Below are 20673 nucleotides of genomic sequence, written 5' to 3' on the forward strand. Positions count from 1 at the left end.
GGTAGAAATAGCTATAAAAAGAGCCCTTGAGCCAACAATCAGAAAATATGGGTTCTGCTTTGATCTTAAGCCCAACCTTTTCCCTCTGGGCCTCAATTTCCCCATCTGCAAATGGGGATGCTAGACTTGGCCCTGCCTACCTCACACGGCTGTAGGGGACTGGCCAGGCTAGTGGTTGTGGAGGAGCCCATGAACTTGATTAAAATGCAGTAACACCGAAGCAAAGGCTGTAGTGCTGTCTGTGAGCACGGGGTTGTGTGCATGTGCGTCCTGGGGGCAGGTGTGAGCGAACCGCTGGCTACGTGTATGGGAGAGGAGGTGGGCAGCCTGGCCTGGACGCAGAACGTGTAGGTTCTGCTCTTGTCCTGGCGCGGATCCACAGTGTGACCTCAGGTGAATCCCAGATCCTCTCTGGGCCCACCGCCGCCTGTGTACCGTGGGTGATCTAAGAGCCCTTCCCACTTGGGCACTCTGGGCTCCTGCACACATGTGTGTGTGTTGGGGAACATGAGCTGAGTGGTGGGAGGAGTGGGGTGGGGGTTTCCGAGCCTCCTTGCTGCACAGCGTGCCTCCATCCGCACACTGCGTTCCGAGTATCTCCCTTCAGGTTCCAGTCGGCACAGCGTGTGTAGGCGAAAGCCCTGCTGTGAATTTTGAAAATAGTTATTTTTGTCACTGGCAAAGGAGGCCTGTTAGGACTCGTCAGCCTGTGGATGAGCAGGCCGGGTAGGGCGGGGTGGGTGCGGTGGAGGGGTTTGGGGATTAGCTGGGAGCTGCAACCCCGCTGCAGAGGCAGCTCAGCCCAGGAGTGGAGGTCTGCCCTAGGGCTGCAGGGTGGAGGTGAGCATTCATGTCCTGGGCCCCTTCCTCCCAAACCCGGGCCCCCGCAGCGGGAACCTTTCTGTTTCTCCAATATGTTGATGCCAGGGCCAGGGTGGGCGAGGACCGGGACTGGCAGAGGTCAGCGATCCCTGCCAGCCCCAGAGCCTTCACCTGCTCAGGAGGGAGACTTGGAAGAAGTCACCCACTGGGACAGTGCCCCAGGCCCGGTGTCCCCCAGGGAGGGGTTGTTCACAGTCTGCCCACTACCCAGGATACTCCAGCTGTGCAGGGGCTTGTCCCAGCTGTGTGGACGGGGCCCTCTAAAGTGGCAGGAGCCAGGTCTCCCTTGTGGCTCTAGGCTGGTACCAGTTGAGTAACAGGCTTGCCCATTCCTGCTGAGTCAGCCCTGCTCCAGGTGGCCCGGCCTCCGGCTCCAGCCCTGCTTCTCTTCCTGGGCCCCTGCCCTCTGGGGCCACAAGTGCAGAACTATCAAATGTCCTTTCTGCTCTTTCCTACCTGCCAAGGCCCATTCCCTTGGCCAACCTGGCCCCAAACAGGGAGGCCAGCTGGGGCTGGGGGCTGGCTCCTGCTCCTGAATCCCCGAGGAGAAGGCTCGGTCTAAGCTCCAACCCAGCCTGGAGCTCACCTGCCTGAGTCTTACCTGACCCAGAGCCTGGCAAACGGCCCAGAAGACCCACCTGAGCTTCAACCCACAACCTAGTCCGCAGCCCAGCAGTCCCCAAGCCTGCCTAACGGGGGTGCTGGTGGCGGCTCTGACCTGAGATCTGCAGAGGGTGTTTGAAATAAGAAGTGACCAGGACTCAGGGCGTGGTGACAAGAGGCTCAGCCCGCGTGCTGTGGCTCCTGCTCTGCCCAGCCATCGGCATGGCTCCCACTGGCCCCCATCTTGCCTCTCGTGGCCCCCCGCATCCGCTCAGCCAGGACACCCGGGTCTGGACTCTGTCAGGCCTCTGACTGGTGTCGCCAGGCAGGTGCTCACATCACCTGTGGTGGGGAAGGACGGGAGGAGGCAGACCAGAGGTAACTCTGGCTCCTTGGGTCACTAGTCTGGGGGAGTGGAGCCCAGAGGTGCCAGACAAGCTCCGTTTTGCCCTTTGTCTGGGCCAGATGGCAGCAGTTCTGCCAGGCTGACAGGCTTAAGCGAGGGGCAGGCCTATCTTAGCTGGGCCTTGACTATGGAATCCTGGGCAGCGTTGACCATTTCCTAGGAGCCAGAAGAGAGACCCAGACCTGGCTGGAGGGACTAAGAGACCCACCCTGGGCCTTGGCACCATTTCTTCCTCTCTCTCGGTGCCTACTGGCTACGTTGGGACCTAGGCAAGCAGGCCTGCAGTGTCAGGAAGGGGGCAGGCAGGGCGAGGTGAGGGAAGGAGCCCTGCTCTGGGAGTCAGGGGTTTTGGGTGTGGCCCTGACTCTGCACCTGACTTGTGTGACTGTGAGAGGGAAGCTCCCTTCTCTAAGCCTCGGTCCCCCATCTGTAGGGAGCATGGGCTTCCTGAGGGCCCTTACAGCCCTAGCGGAGGCCAACGAACACAGGGCAGGGTGCTGAAGTCACACAGACGTTAGATGGTTAAGTCATGTGGCATCTGCAGAACGGGCAGTGACTGTACCTGTCTCATGGCCATTGCTTGTGAGGTATTAATAGTGCAATAGGTCAAGTGCTTAGCATAGGGCCTCCCTCTGAAGTGTACTTGGAGTCTGTGAAGGAACATCTTGTCCCCATATTTCTCAGGAGGAAGTGAAGGCTCATGGGAAAGAGATGTGCCATGAGCATTTGGAGCCAATGGGAGGCCTTGAACTTGGGTCCTCTAACTGTAGGTCATGCTGTGCAAACACCGGCCCAGTAGCTGTCATCCCCTGTCCCTTGGGTCTCTGCTTCCCTCTGCTATGTGGGACACCTCAGGGGACAGTGCTGCTCCCTGACTCCTGACTTCTCTCCCTTTTGAGTAGAGCCTGGTATTACTTACTGCAATGAATTAACCAAATCACCCTCTGCCTAGACCCTCTGCAGGATCATTTTTCTCTTGGCCCAGTTTCTACTGATTCTGCCCCCTCACGCTCACTGCCCTTAGTGGGACAGGCCCCTTGGGGGCCGTATGGATGGCACGTTTTCCGTGGTGCCTGCCCAGGCCCAGCAGGACCCTGAGCCACTTGGGTGTGTGCGTGTGAGCACATGTGTGGGCTGTGGAAGGTCGGCTGCCGTGATGCCACCAAGACTTCAGTGTCTCTCCACCCTTACCCCGACCACGGCCCAGGAACTCGGCCCTCCTCTCATTTGTCCCTCCCCACGTAGAAGGGGTGCAGCCTGTACCCCGGTTCACGTTCCTCATCTTGGTGTGGCACGGCTGCGTGCAGTGACTGAGGGGCTCCCACCCCCGGCCGCCAGCCCGTGGCATGCGGTCCTGCTCTTGAGTCCCGCACACAGGTCACAGATGGGGGCACGTGTGCTGGCTCACAGGCCTGTCCTGACCCTGGGGAGGGGGGAGTTTGGCAGGAACAGTCGCCCCCCACTGCAGTCATCGGCTCATTCTCTCTGCTCCATGGAGGCGGGGCCGGCTCCTTGCTGCTCACCACCACGGGGCACAGCTGCCAGGCTTGCAGGCACAGGGAGGCAGTGAATTAGTGGTACCTCCTCAGCAGGGTGGGCAGTTACACTCCAGACGGGGGTGTCGGTCCCAGGCAGTGCCCGCACCCCTGTGCAAGGCTCTTGGAGCTGTGTGTGTGTGTGTGTAAGAGAGAGTTGCCAAGGAGATCTTTTCCTTTTTTCCCTCCGCTTCCTCCCCCTGCTTCCTCTTTAGCCATTGCTCCACCCTCAGGATGCTGCAGCCTGGGTCCTGCCCAACCCCCAGGACCCTGTGCACAGGGTCCAACCAGCACTGGGTGGGAGGGAAGAGTGATGGAGACGGACAGAGAGGAGGACAGAGAGGAGGGCAGAGGGAAACAAGAGAGGAGGTGGAAAGGCATGGCATGGAGGGTGGGGGGCACCGAGAAAGAAGGGCCCGAGGGAGGGAAGAAAGAAAATGGGGCAAAGGCAGGAAAGAAAGAAGAGCTGAAGAGAGCAGTGGCAGTGGAGAAGAACAGCTGGGTGACAGTGGTGATAGGCTGGAGTGGCCCTGCCCCCTGAAGCCACATAGGCCACCTCCACGGTCCCTGTCAGAGTCAGAGTGAAAGCTGGTCATCTGTGCCTCTGTCTCTTCATGTCCTCTCCCAAGTCACTGCTAGCTCCCCCTGAGATGATGCCAGTACCTCCCCCACCACATGGGTGCTTTGCTCTTCTGAACATGCTCCATGTCACGGGAGGCGGGGTGGCGAGGACTAGGAAACAGGCTGGTCAGGCCATTGCAAGGCAAGCCATCACCTCCTTTGTTCAGGACGTTAGAGTCCCATTCATACGGCTTCGGGCCCAGCGGCCCCTCTCTCTCCAGCCCCAGTCCTTTGCACTACAGGAATTGCTGCAAACCAGGCCTGGGCAAGGTGATGTTCAAACCACCAGCTCGGCTCCAGTGGGGGCTCAGAGAATGACATCCACAAAGTGCTGGGACTTGAAGATGGTGGCCTGAGCTTCTGTGGTGCAGAGAGAGCACCGTGGAGAGGGAAGTCTCTTGAATCCCTCAATAATAATTATGCCTATTTACTGAGCAAGTACAGTGTGAGCCTCATTTAGCCCATACGACGGCACTGGAGGTAGGGAGCATATTTACATCTGTTTTGCAGAAGAAGAAATGGAGGCACAGAGGAGTTAGGACACTCATCCTAAATCCCACAGCCTGCAGATCATGGACCTGCTCTAACCACTGCACACGCTCCTCTCTCCTGGGCAATAGCTGGGAGGCCCTCCGTGGTCCTTAGGGCTGTCCAGCACTCACTTTCATGTGTGGAAGCCATGCCCGCCTGGGAGCCAGCTGGAAGGGCTGCGGTGGGAGGTGACGGTGCAGCCCTCCCCGTACTTCCCCACTTACATATCTAGCCTCTAACCGTGTTCCGAGTTTTGCACCCTGCCTGCTGCCCACAGGCTGTGAGCCCAGAGCTCAGGCTTCTCTTCTTTGCCTCTGAATTGCAACGTTGGCGGCAGAAGCGGGAAGCACATTGTTCACAGAAACAAAACTGAGTGGTTTTTCCTTTTTCCGAAGGTGGTAATGGTGCAATTAGTGGCTAAGCCATTACCTTTCCTTTCTTGCTCTCCTCCACTCCTTCCCTTCAGTCTCCCTCCTGCTCCTGTCCTGGGAATAAGTAGTTGCATTGGAGAGCCAGCCCCATCATTTCCACCCTCAACTTCCAGGAAAAGGGGTAGAATTTGGGGGAGGGTGTACCTGATGTCTCCAGCAGCCCCTGGATCTATGGATGTGAGTCAAGGACCTGCTGGGCTTGGGGATTACTAACAAGCACATGCCATGTCCAGCAAATGAGGTGACCAGTAGGGCAATTTGAGGGTTCCAAGGGGGTGGGCTAGAAACCCAAAGAGTTTGGATCCAGATATCCAAACTCTGTTCATTGTGGGCAAATGCTGGCAGCAGACCTCAGTCTGCTGAGCTATGAAATGTGCTTGAGTGGAGGGGGCAGGGTGTGAAGAGTCTGGGCTTCCAAGTTCAGGCTAGAGTGCTGTGCATCAGTCCACTCCATCCTCACAGCCTTCCTCTGTAGTGGCAGCTTTGTTTTGTTTTGTAGCAAAGGAGTTGAAGGTTGAGAGAGGGGCAGTGACTTTCCCAGGGTCACACAGCCAATAGATGCCAGAGCTGAAATTGAACTCAGACCCTGGGGTGAGATTTTGGGCCACGGATAATGGTGATTGCCCTAAAGAGTTGAAGTTGGCAGGGAAAGTGCCCACAAGACTGGGGAGTGAGGGTTTCGGGGCAGGCCGTTGCCACTTCCCTCCATGCCAGGCCATGCTCTCCTCCCCTGGTTTCCCCCACCTCTCTCGCTTTGACTTGAAGCACAAGCAGAAACTGGGACACAGGCCCCAGGAGACCAGATCTCCACGGTCCCTCTGGGGGTACGGGGTGGAAGAGAGGTTATGGAAGAGGCCTCAAGAGGGGACCAACTGCTGCAGCTGTGAGAGGTGGGGATGGGCAGGTCACCAGGGCTATTCCCTCCAGAACCCTGGTATCTCCTCTGCACTTCTTCTCCAAGCTAGGGTGCCAGTGTGATGGACAAAGTGGCAAAGAGCAGAGAGAACCACAGCAAAATAAGAAAGACAAAGGCAGAAGCAAAACGAAAAATGGAGAGGAGCAGAGAGACCGTTACAGAGACTACAGTGAGATGGACAGATAGAGAGAAACATTCCAATGAATTAGCCATCATTTCCCTATAAACCTAAGAACCCGGCTGTTGCCAGGGCAACGGGGCAATACCTGTCTCTCCAGAGGAACTGAAGTTGCCAGGGTAACTGCATCCTGTCTTTCCTGGGGACCATCGTGGAATGTGGAACCCACCATTACCATAGCAACTGCCTTTTTGCCCCACTTAATCCCATCTGAGGGGCCCATAGTTGGAGGTGTGAGAGGTGGGAAGAAAGCAGATCACTTGTGGACTAAGTTTGTTCTCCTCCCCCTCCTGCAGCCCCTTCCCTGGTCCATCACCTGGGGGTTGGGGCTGTTTGGTCCGCCTGCCCCCGGGGCTCACACATGCCTGCGGAATTGTGTGCGGTTGGGCCAGGGTGTCCTAGAGCAGGTTTTGAAGTGAAAGGCAGGCAGGTGTTGGGGAGGCAGTTACCGAGGCAACGGGAACAGGGCGTTTCTGAGGTGGTTGCCATGGCGACCTGGATGCTGACGAAGGCTCGCGAGGCTGTGAGCAGCCACAGTGCCCTGCTCAGAAGCCCGGGGCTCATCAGTCAAGCTGGTTCTAGGCTCTCACTTGGCAGCACGGGCAGGCGAGTGGCCCCTGGTTCCAGGAGAAGAACAGCAGTGCCCCCAGCCCTGGTTTTCCAGCCCAGAGCCTCGCCTGCCCACAGCGCACCAGGATGGCCACCATCACCTGCACCCGATTCACAGAAGAGTACCAGCTCTTCGAGGAACTGGGAAAGTGAGTTACACCTCAGAGAGCTCTGGAGGGTGGGGGGGGGCAGGGTAGGCGTCACGGGCGGGGGTGTGCACCTGCGGGGTTTCCTGTTCTCACACAGGGAAGAAGGCTCTCTGTGTCTAGGGGCTCTGACATGTGCAGAGTGCCCAGAACTGGCGTGGGCATGTTTGCAGGTACACAGATGTGCCAGGGCCAGTTGGGCGAGTGTGGGTATGGGGTGAAGGGTTGATGGCGCGTGCCAGTGAGCGCACACACATGCACACATATGCACGTGATCTGGGAACACACAGATTCTTAGAAACTCAAGGTTTAAAAAAGGGATTTTCCCATCAGCTGAGTCCAAGGCTGGAATTCCCTGTGAGTTTCTCTTGAGGTGGCCAGCAATTTGGATTCCTCTGGTAATAGTTCACCACCTCCCAGGTAGTCCTTTCTGACTTATGACACCTTGAGGCGACTGTGCAGAGTGGCCAACTTCTCCCTGCAAGCACATCTTTCCTCACTTGCCCCCTTCCAGCTCCTCTGAGGAGCGAGGAGGGCGTTGGTGTGGCAGGGGTTAATAACCGAGCCACTGATGAGGCTTTCTGGGTGTTGGGAGGAGGGGAAGGGCAATCAGCAGAAATCAGGCTTGTTGGGAGGGGCAGTGCTGTTGCAGGGCTAGTGGGGTGGGGGTGCGCCAGCTCGGGTCCCTCGGCAAAGTTGTCCTGCCCCAGAGCTCATTTTCTGCCTGTGATGACTGCTGTGGAGAGAAGGGTTGGAGGATGGGGGAGAGGAGAGCCCCTTGGGATAGCCCAGTGGGCTGTGGAGGGTCCGGGAAGCATTTCTGGTTGCCCCCTGCAGGGTTTGTGGAAGATGCAGGGATGGATCCAGGGTAAGGGTACATCTGGGAGGCAGGTTTTCCCTGTGGGCAAAGCAGCTCCAATGCCCCGGGTGGCTGCTTCTGTAGCAGCAGGGGTCCAGGGGAGAGGGGCCCTCTAAACAGATGCGTGCTTGTGTGAGGCCTGGAAGTGCACACACAAGTGTGCATTCTGATATGTGTTGTATAAGGACTGACTCTGGGGTACACTGGTGAGCACTGAAAGGGTGTACAAGTGTTGAGGTGCATGCACCAGGAGGAGGTGCTACTGTGTGCTTCTTGTGTAAAGCCCAAAAATGCAAGTGTGCCCTGCAAGCATAGATGCATGCAAGTGGCACAGGGGTGCTTGTTGGCTGGTTTGCATGGGAGTGAAGGTGTGAATGTGAGTCACATGTATGGCAAGTTAGAGTTGCGTGCATAGCAGCTAGCAATTGTGTATGAGGGCAGGGCATGTGCAAACATATGTTTGTGTAAGGGTGCACATCTGGGACTTGGGCATATTTGTCCCTATGAGGTCTGGACATGCACGTCTGTGTGGGGACGTGGGGGCATGAACACAGGAAGGTTTATGTGTGTGTATGGAAAGCCTGGACCCATAGGCTCGGGTGGGAATGTTGGGGTTGTGAGCTCATGCTGGTGTCCGCCTACGTGCGGAGGTGGGCCTGTAGTTGTGTACAAGCAGGCTGCCTGCACACACACACACACACACACACACACACACACACTGGCACACTGGGAAACTCCGACCCCTGCAGACATACACCCGTGTGCGGATGAGTGCTCAGCCTTATCTGCAGGCTTCCTGTCTTTCTGAGTGGGTTTCTGTGCTGGGGGTGGGCAGCAGGCACAAAATGCTTAGGGCTGCTCTGGGGGACCGAGGCTGTCTGCCAAACTCATGCAGGGACCCCTTCTCAGCTAGGTCCCAGTGCCCACTGGAACCCCAGGGTGCCCTGATTAGCTGGGAACTGCCTTTCAGGGTGTGACCAAGGCTTGGTCTGGGAGGACTGTGTCATAGAGTGCAGTGAAATGGACTTAAAATATGACTCAGGTGCTCAAAATGACAATAAAAGGGATGTTTTGCCCCAAGGGGAGATGGAGATCATGAAGACCGGGTGCTGTGGGGGTGACTTGGCAGAGAAGCCTCCTCATCCCCGCTGCCTGCCAGCGTGACCTGGCCATGGGGACCAGGGGGACCTTGGGTGAGGGGACCAGGCCATGGCAGCGCTTCAGGAGCCAGGGAGACCTTGGGTGTCAATGGCACAAAAACCAAGGGTGGCAGGCATGGCCTGGTCTTGTCTAAACAATTTCAGACCTCTTCCTTCCAGAATCATCAGTGCTCTTAACCTTTTTTAGGTCACATATTCCTCTAGGAGTCTGATGAAAGGCTTAAGTCTACATTCCTCAGGAAAATGCGCAAACCTAAAATACGTTGCATGCAATGCCAGGAGCTAGCAGGACATCAGGAAGGCTGTGGATAGGCCTCAGGTTAAGGATGCTTTCACTGGAAAAAAGAGGATGAGGACCCACACCTCACATGCCTTGGTTAAAAGTGCCAGGGTACCACTGGGAGGGGCTCTTCTTCCGTTCTGCATGGCAGCTTCAGTCTAGGAGCCCAGTGGGGCAGGGAGGGGCAGTGCCCGCAGAGGGCACAGGCTCCGGACCGACACTACCCAGAGCTCAACAACACGGGGCAGGCTAGGGCACTGCTCTCCCCTCACCTGTAATCGGAGATGCAGAAGTGCTGTGAGGATGAGAGGAGATAGTGCACGTGAGGACATAGTTACAGCCCGGCTCCTGGGGACTGGAGCACCGAAGGTGCCTGCGGGGCTCATCCCAGCCAGGACTCGGCAGCCACCACCCAGACGCTGAGCCCCTGTTCCAGGAGCCCACTTCAGACCACTGGCAGGGAGCCTGGCAGAGGCCACTGAGTGGGCCCTACCAGGGGACATGGAGCCTTTGAGCCTTCTTCTGCAAGGATCGGGGCTGCTCAGCTGGAGAGGAGGCATGTGCCTCTCCAGGGCTTCCTGGTGCCTCCCCAGTGAGGACTAGCTTGTGACTGCGGGCCTTCCTTCAAGGAGCCCCGGGGCAGCGCTAGCTGGGGATGTAAAAGAAGCCGTCCCTCTCTCTGCTGGTGGGCAGCCAGCTGGCGGGGAGGAGACTGGAGTCAGTGCCATGGGTGGGACCTCTTGATGCTACTGGAGGACAGTCCCACTGCACAAGACTCAGAAAACCAGGAATTGATTTCAGGTCCCCTAGAGGAGCAAGGTGGGGCTGTCTCTTGGGACTCAGAGCCTAGCTCACTCTTCCTTCCTTTGGCCCCAATCCTACTTCCTTCCAGGGGATGAGAGAAATGAAGCCCAGACCTCAATAGCACAGAAGCTATTTGGGAAGCAGGCTATGGTGACGCCCACTCAGGGCCAGGGTGGGCCAGGTACTCAGGCCATAGCTTCCGGCGGACCAGACAGGTGAGCATTCTGTGTTCTCTGCTCTCCGAGGACCAGAATGAAGGGAAGGGGTCAGTTTCCAGGAGGTGGAAAAGGAGGATGTTTCCTCCAGCTTCTGACATTCTCTGGGCTTTGGACCGACTCCCAGGAAAGGTTAGGGAGGCCGAGAATTGCCCTGCAGCCTGTGTAATCAGCAGGCAGAGCAGAAAGAGCTTCTGAAGGAGCTATTGCTTGAGAGAGGAGAGGAAGGGAGGGAGAGAGGAAGACAGGAGAGCGGGTGCAGCCCACTCTTTTCTCTCTAGAAACAGATCTGAAGTGACTCAAGGGTGTGCAGCTCCTTGCACTTGGGTGTGCAGGGTCCTAAGCGCTTAGGTTTCCCTCTGGGGACGCAAACGCTAATGCCTGCAAAATGCATTTAGCTATCTGGCTCTTCCCTGGCAGAGTTGCTAGGAGGGTCGATGACATAACACTGGAGAGAGAAGACACCTGGGCATGGACACACCACCCAAAGATGAGTGTTGTGCTTTTATTTAGCTTCTAATAACCCATCACATCCTCAGCACTTTGGGGCTCGCGAGCTGATTGGTGCAGGAGGCCAAAGGCTTACTCACCCATCTCACAGATGAGCAGACTGAGGCTGAGCAGGTGGAGTGACTGGCTCGGGGACTGGTGGCAGCGCTCAGACTTGCATGTAGGTCTCCAGCACCTGCATGTGGGGGCACGTTGATGATAGGGTCCCCTTCTGGTGCTGTGTCTGGGGAACCTTACTCTGAAGGGGGTAGTGGCCCGGCAGGGGAGAGGACTCTGAGCTTGTTTTCCAACCACGATTCTGCCTCTCATTTACTGGGCTATCCTGGGTGGATCCTTTGTCCTCTGTGTACCTCCACTTTACCACCTGTAAAATGGGATTGGAATAGCTCTGCAGGTGTTAAAATGGCCCACTGGAGTTGCTGCCCTCTTTCGGCTTCTTCTGTGGGAGGCACACATGTGAAGCTTCAGATTCCCGGGACCTCAGAACAGGAGGGACCCTGGACACTGTCTCTATACATAGCACAGGTGGTGAAGTCAACCACCAGAGGGAGATGGTTCGCCCAAGGCCCAAGTGGGAGGCAGTGGCCTCTCAGGAGCACAGAAGCTATTTGGGAGGCAGGCTGCAGTGATGCCCACTCAGGGCCAGGGTAGGCCAGGTGAGGGGACCAGGTGATGTGCAGGAGCCAGAGGCCAGGAGTGAAGAGCTGGGGAGCAGGTCCATAAGGAGGGGGTGGCAAGGACATGGGAGGGGACAGCCTTTCCTCCCTCCCCCTGCAAGCCATCTGAGCCGCAGGCGCGCACATGTTCTGGTGCATGCGGCAGCCCTCCACCCCCACGCAACCGCCCCCGCACAGGCTGAGACTCACTGACACTCTGCCGAGCCTTCCGCTCGCCCGCCTCCCAGAACAAGCACACGGTGACATTGCTGCCAGCACCCCTGCAGTCTGGGGCCCCACTCTCTCGGCGGGGTTGCTCTCTTGGAATGCAACCCCGGCATCCTGTTGCGAGTGTACACACACCCGTGCACATGGACGTGTGCACACACACACATATGGGCTCCAACCGGAGGCTAAGCACAAATCTACCTCCCTGTGCAGCAAGGGACGCCAGCTGGGCTTCTGGGTCATCTCATCTCTGCCTTCTGGGTCATCTCTATGTCTCTGTCTCTATGTCTCTATCTCTGCCTCTATGTCTCTATGTCTCTACCCCTACCTCTACCTCTACTGCTATCTCCCCTTCCCTCTTTCTCTGTGTCTCTCTGGTCTTGGTCTCTTTCTCTCTCTCTCCCTTCCCTTTCTTTCTGTGGGTCCCTGTGCCACAGTTCACCCTCTCTTGCATGCATGTCGCCCATGTACATTCTCTTCTGAGCTGCTCTGTGGCTCAGTAAGAAGCCCCTATCCCAGGCCAGCCTGGTGCAGCCCCCAGAGCATGTCAAAACCTGTTGAAGCATAGCCTGGGCCTTCTGGGAGCTTGTGGGGCCTGGCCTCCCACCAGTAAGTCAGGAGGGGCTCTCAGGCTGCTGGGACTTTCTGTGCTGAAGAAGGTTGAAGCTTTGGTGTCGGGGATCCTGTAAAAGGAGGAATGTCTATGACTCTTGCATCGATTTGATAAGAATTTCCAGAGCCCAGCAGATACCACATGCAAGACTTAGTAGTCTCTGTCCCCAGGGGGCTCACGGTCTAGTGGGAACCTGACATTAATTAAATCACTTCAGAAATTACTTAAGTGCAACTGGACAAGAATTATGAGCACAAATATGGAGCTATGAGTGGCACAGAGATCTCAGCTATTCGGGGTGGGGGAGGTATCAGGGAAGGCTCCCCTGAGGAGGCGCCACTCAGGAGCTGGAGGCTGAATGAGAGTGAATCAGAGGGAAGAGGGTGGAAGAGTGTTCCTCAAAATGGGAACAGCCCAGGCAAAGGCTCTGAGGTGTGTATGTGATGGAACGTGTCAGTCCTGGGGAAATGGAGGGTCTCTCTTAGACTTGCTCAGCCTGCTCCCAACCTTTGAATGCCTGGAGCTTAGAAGGAATATTAAAAACCCATTGGTTGTCAAGAAGGGGGGCCCAACAGGGTGACGAAGGTCCGGAAGCCAAATCAAGTGAGAGAGGGCTGAGGAGTTGGGGGCTTCAGCAGGATGAAGAGACCCCTGAAGTGAGGGTGGCAGGGCAGAGCGGGGCCAGATGCGTAGTTACAACAAGGAGGTGGATTTCAGCTCAACGTAAGGAAGAACCTTTTAATGGTCAGAACTGCTCCTCTAGCCCGTAGATGGACGCGTCCTCAGGGGGTGGTGAGCAGTCTAGGAGCGGATATACGCACATTCACGGTCCTCTCTCACCCCCGCACCTGTTTCCTGCCTGTCCCGCATCCCTGCTCTGGCCCAGGTAGATGCTTTGCTGTGTGCGTGAAGTAGGAGATGTTCTAGGGGCCAGAATATCCTCAGTCCTACTCAGAATATTGGAGTGAGGAGTGCTCCCTTTCTTGAGGATGTTGGGGCTGTCCTGCACCCCCCAGAGAGGGCCAGAGACTTGCCCAAGGTCACATAAGCCAGTTACATACAAGAACTGGGCATGTTAGCCTCTTTTTGGGCTGGTGCTCGGCTCTTGGAGCATGTCTCTCTGCACCTTAGAGAGCTTTCAGGGTGTGCAGGTGGACAGAGCCAGCTAGGAGGTCCTCTGAGGCTCAGCATCTTCCCTGCTTTGCCTGCTCTGGTCCTGTGTCCATGTTCTGTGAATGTTTTTTTTCATTTTCCTTTTTGTAACCCATTCAAGAAAACCCATGCAACAGCCCAAACCAGGAACTTCGGTTGGTTCAATGCAACAAACAGAATCTTCCGGTCCCCAGGCCTTCTGTGTCCCCCACATGACTTCTGCCGTGTTGGCGTGGAGCAGGCCTGGGGGGCGCGGGGCAGCTCCCACACACGATGCCCCTACGGCATCTTCTGGAGCCGGTGGAGTGGGTGGCTGCAGCCTGGGCTGGGAGGAGGGCTGTGCCTAGGATTTTCTGGCTGTAAAGTGCCGCCATTTGTAGAGCTCTGGGCAGAGCTGCTGTGGTGAGCCAGGGAGAAGAGAGAGGAAACCAAGCAAAGGTGGTCTTGAGCCCCCAGCCTCTATCTCCTCTGCTGTATGTGCCATTTGGGGACTTGCATGGCTGTGTTTGCTTGTTTGTTATTAAGAAAGGGCATTACTGCCTAAAAAGAAAGAAATAAAAAAAGAGAGATGGCTTAAACATGGCTGATTAACAGGTGATTTCCCAGATGGGTAAAGTGAGGCCCATAAGGGTGAAGGGGTTTGTTTAAAGTACATAGAGGTGGGTGTTGTGGATAGTCCTTTGTTTCTAAACAACTCTGACACCAGCTTTTCAATGGTTGAGGTATCTCGGAGCCCCCCTGGAATCTCAGATAAGCCACAGGCACGGTCCCCAGAAAAATGCACCTCACTGCAACTCAGAGATCCCCCCAATCTGAAGCCTGCCTGTGGACCCCAAATTAAGGCCCTTTCTGATCTGAGAGTAGGGGGTATTGGCAAGAGCAACGGAAGATGAAGCAGGAGTTCTGGGTTCAAGGTTTGAGCCTCAGTTTCTCCCTCTGTGGAATGGGGAGACGGGGGGCCTCTGTGGTGAGATATCACCAGGCATGCCAGCTTCTGGTGCTGCCACAGGTGGCCCTTGGGTGGGGCTGCTCCCACGGCCTACCCCAACTCTGCTGTCCCTTTTCCCGGAAGTTCTACCCTGTCTGCTCTGGGTTCCACCACCCCTGGCTTGCTCTGTGCTCATGGGACTTTCTGTGCTGCATGGGCTATGAGCTACTGGCCATTGGGGGTTTTGGATGTGAACCCTGCCCCAAATAGCAGGTCTGCCTGCATTGGGCGAGGCCCTTCTGAAACCACCCAGCTCATGGCAGAGTGGCAGAATGTGCAGGTGTCTTAACCGACAGTGGGGAGGCCTTCGGGTAGAAGACTAGAGTTGGATTATGAGGAGCAAGGCCCCGAGCACCCAGGCATGGTGGTGAAGGGCTGGAAATCTGGGGCTGGGCTTCTGGGGAGAGGGGGCATCTAGAAGCAGAGTTCCATTGTGAGTGATGGTTGATGGCTTTCACCACTTTGGCGGGGGGTGTCATAGAATCCTTTGTGAGGCTGAAGAAAAGTATGCATTTTCTGTCCAAAATAATACACAGACACAGAATGATTTTGTTAAAGTGCTCCCGAATGCCCAGAGCCTCCCCAGAGATCCCAGCTAATGGCCTGGGTAGATGGGATGGAGGGGAAGTGGTAAGAGAATGGTGGAGTGAGAACAGGGGGCAGTGATGTTGGGGGGAAGTTGAAGAGGTGAACACAGTGTTAGTGAGGGGTGTTGCCAGGGAGAGTGCTGTGACCCGGAAACAAAAAGGGGGAGGAGCCTCAAAGATGAATGGTCAGTGGGGCCAAATGCCACCTGTGTGGGGCAGGCAAGGTGGATCAGTACCAGTGGGGCTGAGACTGGAGTGGGGGGCATTGGGTGGGCGGGCATGGCACAGCTTTTCTTCCAGGGAGCCGGGGGGTGGGAGCCAGATTGTGGTGGGTTCATGGAGTGTGGGAGGTGGGAAGAGGAGGCGGCGGATGTTGGTCGGACACTTGTTCTGGAAGTTTGGCAGCAAAGAAGGGAGGAAGGAAGTAGCCCAGGCTGCTGGGTAGAAAGAAAGGTTCTTAGCTTTTACATATGTATTTTTTATTTTTGGGGAGCAGTGCTTGATTGTTTTTCCAGAATGAAGGAGACCTGAGTATGTTGGAGGAGGCAGCCAATGAAGCGGAGACCCTAAAGATTGTCAGGACTCCTGACAACCGGATCCCCAAGGAACACAGAGTAGAGGGGGGGCTGGTGATAGTGCCGTCCCCAGCAGGCCCCCATCCACAGTGTTCCTGTCTGCTGAGACCCACAGGCTCTGAGCACTCAGGGTGAAGGTCGGAGGTTATTTCAGAGACATCGGCAGTGACCAGCCTTGGGTAGTAGGAATCTCTTCCCATTCCTACGTAGCAGAGACTTCTCACAGACGGCCCAGAGGGAAGTGGGGCTGGGGCTCCTCATCTCCCTCTTTCGAATAGAGAAATTGTCCTTCTGGAAGCCCAGAAGGACAATCGAGCTGCACCTGGCTGCCATGTCAGCATTAGGGGGTATTTCAGGCTTGAGATTGGTGGTGAGCCCCTGTGGGCGGGTGGCCAGCGATTCCCAGGACACCATGCCTGCCAGGCATCCAGCAAGCAATTTCCCAGTGTGATTCTTGCTTTTCACAGCCCATTAGTGCAATCCCACATACTCAGCCACGCTGGACCCACCTTTACCGCACCCTCTCCATCTGTCGGTTGGAGAGCTGGAGACGGCCTCCTTCCTACTCACATTCATGCCCACACCCACCCAGGGGCAGGCTGCTCTGGTCCGCTTAGGGGAGCAGCTCCTGTCCCCTCCTCATCACGGCCCCACCTTTTCTCCTGGCTTGCTTCTTCCCTGAGCTTGACAAACAGGGTCCCTCTTGTTCTTGATGAGGCCAGCTGTTCTCATTGCTTTGTAGGTAATGATGCCAATGAAAGGTGTTATTTCCTGGTCGTGGGCCATACTCCAGGGACTGCACTAACCCACTGCACACCTTATTTTCTCCTTGCATCCTTGAAAAAGCTGCACAGGGTAGCATTGTTCTTATCTAATTTACAGGGGAAGAAAGAGGCTTCCCAAGGTTAAGGAACTTGCTAGTAAGCAGCTGAACCATGATTTGAACTCTGGTTGGCCTGGTTCTGGAGAGCCTGCTGTTATCCGCATAGAACTTCACTTTCCAATAGGAGGCCATTAGCCACATCCCATTATTTAAATGAGAGAGAATTACAAATTCTGTCTGTCAGCCCTGCTAGCCCCATGTGAAGTGCTCTCGTCATATGAGACTAGTGACTGCCACACTGGACAGCACAGATGAGTTCTATCACCATGGAAAGTCCTGCTGATGGTGCTGGTATAGACAATTAAAGATGGAAGGGCTTCTGCTGTTCAGCCTCCTCCCCACCCCATCCTGTGCTGCGGATGGAGAAACTGAGGCCACACAGATGCAGACCGCTGCCCAAGACCTCCCAGCACGGCTGAGACCTGAGATTCTGTCTCTCTGGCCTCTGCATGTCTCACACCCTCGCCTCTTCCTGCCCACTTTCTGTGACCCTCTGAATAACATGGACACATGCTTCACACCCATGACGACACATCTGAGCTCTGTCATACCCAGAGGCACCTGGCATCCCCTACACCAGGACACTGGCCAGGCTGCCGACCCACCCATGGGCAGACCTGTTTCCTTGAACCCTTTGCACCCAAAAACAATTTCACAAGCACTCCCAGGACCTGCCTCTCATTCCCTACACTCGGCAGGGCCCTCCCATGCAGGCTGCATCCCTTCCTCTTGGAGCCCTGGTCACTCCCTCCGCCCTGCCCTCCCCACCTGGACCTCCTCCCCTCTCACACTCTGTCCTGTTTCCAAGCTTCTGCCCACCCACTTGCTGGCCACCTGCTCAGCTCAGGGCCGGGGGAGGAGTGGGCTTGCTTTTCTGTTTGCCAAGGCAGCTGCGCTGTGGCCACTCGCTCATGTAGGATGAGACTGCAGAAAAATGCCCTTTTCCAACAGCAGATTAGAGAGAAGGAAGTTAGGGCAGCAGGCTTGCTGCCCCCACTCTCATTTTTGCTGCAGATTTCCCCTGCTCTTCGTCTCCCTGGCCGTGGCACCTCGGCAGGAGGGGAGGAGCCTCCCACTGCGGATGCGGGTCTGAGGCTGCACAGGCAGAGGGGCTGCTCGGCTCGGGCCCTTCCTCACCCCTTTGGAGGCTTCACGTGCCTGGCATTGTGCCCAGGGTTTTGTGGGAGTTGTCTCCCTTAATCTCCCCAACACAGCCAGGAAGGAGGTAGAGGCTGTCACTGCCCCATTCTATAGAGGGGACGGAGACGTGCAGCGCTAGGTTCAGCAACTCACAGTGAGAGTAAGTCATGATCAGACCGCAGGGCTTTGGGAGCCCAGAGGCTCCGCTCCTGAGGGTCGTACTCTCCTGCCTTTGGTGGAGTCGGAGGAGCATGTGCAGGCGACCTGGGCTCTCTTCACAGCCTCAGGAGCAATATGCCTGCTCACTGGGGCCTCAGGGTCCTGATCTGTTAAACGGGAGATCAGAATTCCCCAACCGTGAGGGCCCAGAGGGAGCTTATGGTGACCGTGCATTGAAGGGAGGCCGGCATCCTCTGGATCTGTAGCTCTGAACTGGTTTTGATAAACTCCTCCCTCTGAGCATCTGTTAAAAGCCAGGCATCCTTGCTCCAGAAAAAAAAAAAAGCACATATGCCCACTCACAGGCACAGGATGTCCTTCGGGTGTACAAGCCCCTGTGGCTGCCCACCCATGGTCTGGACCTTGAGTGAGAACCTGGGATTTACTCAGCAGCTCAGGGCTGTGTTCTGAGGAGGAAATTTAGTGCTTCTCCCAGTTTACAGGCAGAGCTCTAGGGACCCGAGTTCTTGGAACAGAGCCAGGCTGTGGGGCCCGTGGAGCCCCCGTGCTCAGAGCCCCAGTGACCCCCTGTCAGTGCTGACTTCCAGGGCGGGGTGGACATCAGGCAGGACTTTTCCAGAAAGTGGGCATTGCCAAGCTGCATGGGACAGCATGTTAAATTAAAATACAGGTTCCCTGGGCCCACAGGCAAGGGTTCTGATTTTGTAGGTCTGAACAGGGTCTTAGAATAGGTATTTTTTAAAGACCCCCCTCCCAAGGGATTCTGAAGCAGCCAGTTTGATAACCATTGATTTAAGGTCTTTACCTAGAATGGAGTTTTATTTCTCTATCGAAGAAATTACCTCCCTCCCTCCCTCTCTCTCACATTAATTGAACCCCAGCTCAGACCAGGCATGGACTGGGTGCTGGTGAACAGGACCTAAGCCTAGCCCCGCACTTAGGAGCTTGTAGCCTCCCTCCTTCCCTGCCCTTCCACTCCCTGGAGTTCTCAGACCTTTCCTAGAAGTGGCCACTTGAGTCACCCTCTCTCCCCGGGCCTTTGAAAGTCATGGCTGGGTAGGGACCGGAGCAGGGACCTGATGGTCTTTGGGTCCATTCTTCGGTCTGGGTAGCATGAGCACCTTTGCAGTTGGTGCCCTGCCTTCCTCAGATGCCTGTTCATGTTCCCACCACCTGTCACTGAAAGTCCTCTCCCCATCTCCTTTCAGTCCCTCTCACTGTTGCTTAAATCGACCTCCTGTTCCTGCTAGTGACATCTGTGGAGTCCCAGTTGGCAGCGGACATTGGGTACCCAGGCATGGGGGCGTGGAAAATAAAGTTCAAGTCCTGGCTCTAGGGGAACTCGCTGTCAGGTGGGAGAGACAACCGGGGAGGTACGTGGTGTCCGGGGGTGCCAGCGAGAGGCCCCGTAACAGGAGGCTCCTCGGGGACAGTGACAGCTCTTGCTGCTTTCCTCCAGTGAGGGGACAGGCAGCGGTTGCGCACCCTGCAGAGGGTCTGTCACTGTGCGAGACTGTCATTGCCCATAAATTCTGGCTTTCTCCAGTTTTCCTACCAGGTCACCTTTTCTAGTTTCCAGCCACCCTCCCAGCTCTCTCTTCCTCATTTTTCTCCAGTTGCCAACCAGTCCCCTCATGCTGCCCAGACACAAAGCCAGTGACGTGAAGCCAGGGGCTGTGCAGAGAGGGTGTTTGTACCAGCCTGCAGGCCTCCTCGGTGCCTGCCAGTGCCCATCCATGTTTCTCTCAACTTCATCTTGGTGGGTTGGACTTGCTTGTATGCTTAGCAGGGGGATCGAAGTTTGGAGGATACAATGGGGCGTGTCCACGGCAGGAGCCTGGATGTGCAGGCTCACTGGTGGGGGAGAAACGAAAAACCTGGGAGTGCAGATACCTGAACTCTAGGTGCAGTCCTGCCTGGAACTAGCTGGGTGGCCTTCTGCCATCTACACTGAGCTGCACTGGAGCTCGGAGGCTTGAGCTGCACTCCAGGTGGAAGGAATCCAAATCCGCCTTTTAGCCAGACACCGGGTCATTTGTGTGGGCCTGAAAAATGGGAGGCCTGCCCCTCAGACTGACTTCTTGCCATTAGCTTGTAGTTAGGGTGGTAATGTTGGTGACCACGGCCATTGTGCAGCCCCCAGGGGCCTCCCCTGTGACATGAAGGGATTTGTGGTAGAGGGTACGACACCGTACCTAGGTGCCAGACTGAGCCCTCAAACTAGTTCTCTTTGGCCAGATGCTATGTTCACATTTTTAAAAAAAATAAGGTGCCAGTATTTTCAAATGGAGAAATTTCACATAAATACTTGCTTCAGGTTTTCTTCCAACCACCAATACTTTGAGAATAAAATCCCAGAAACATCCTAAATCACAGGAAAAGATGCCCAGCCTCACTCTTAACATGAGAATCACAAATGAGATCTGCACCGAATTGCCACTTGCCACCTGTCTCACTAGCAAAGATAAGAAAGTTTGATAGCACGCCACGCAGAAAAGAGTGGAGGAACGTGGTCCCTTCATTATAAGTTGATGCAATCTCTGAGACAGAAAATCTCCCATAATCTATCAGAATACCCAAACCACATCTACCCTTTGACCAGACAACAGTGGTTCTAGAAATTCACCTGCAAACACTTGCACACGTGGGAAATGCAATGCTAGCACATGTGTGAGTCAGTCACTGCGGTGCTGCTCGTCATGGCTATAGGTTGGACTAACCAATGGCCTGTCAACAGGAGTTTGGCTAGGGAAATCACAGGATGGGCGCATGACTAAATGTGATATCATGAAGAGCTCTTTGTGGAATGCAAGGAGACTCACCAAAATATTTACTGAAAAATGTAGGATGCAGAACAGCTTGTAAGGTCCAGTAGCACATGTGTGGAGGAAGGTGTCTGTGGCTCTCTCTGGGAGGGGACCTTGGAGACTGGGGCACAGGGGTGAGAAGAAGTCTTTTGTATCTCTTGAACTTTCAAAGAATAAA

At 55.7% G+C, this 20673-nt stretch overlaps 1 protein-coding gene across 4 annotated transcripts in view; it reads left to right on the forward strand.

Moving 5' to 3' along the window:
• The first annotated feature begins 6677 nt into the window (after positions 1-6677).
• The window catches only part of CAMK2A (calcium/calmodulin dependent protein kinase II alpha), a 55594-nt gene continuing 41598 nt past the window's right edge, over positions 6678-20673 (forward strand). For all 4 annotated transcript variants that reach the window (XM_037161938.2, XM_037161940.2, XM_053665926.1 and 1 more), the window contains exon 1: positions 6678-6861. In XM_037161938.2, the coding sequence (XP_037017833.1) occupies positions 6800-6861 (62 nt within the window). In that variant the 5' untranslated portion in view covers positions 6678-6799. The remainder of the gene's footprint in view (positions 6862-20673) is intronic.

Source organism: Artibeus jamaicensis, unplaced genomic scaffold (assembly GCF_021234435.1).
Source record: "Artibeus jamaicensis isolate MK-2021 breed Jamaican fruit bat unplaced genomic scaffold, CSHL_Jam_final contig_432, whole genome shotgun sequence".
Lineage (NCBI taxonomy): Eukaryota > Metazoa > Chordata > Mammalia > Chiroptera > Phyllostomidae > Artibeus > Artibeus jamaicensis.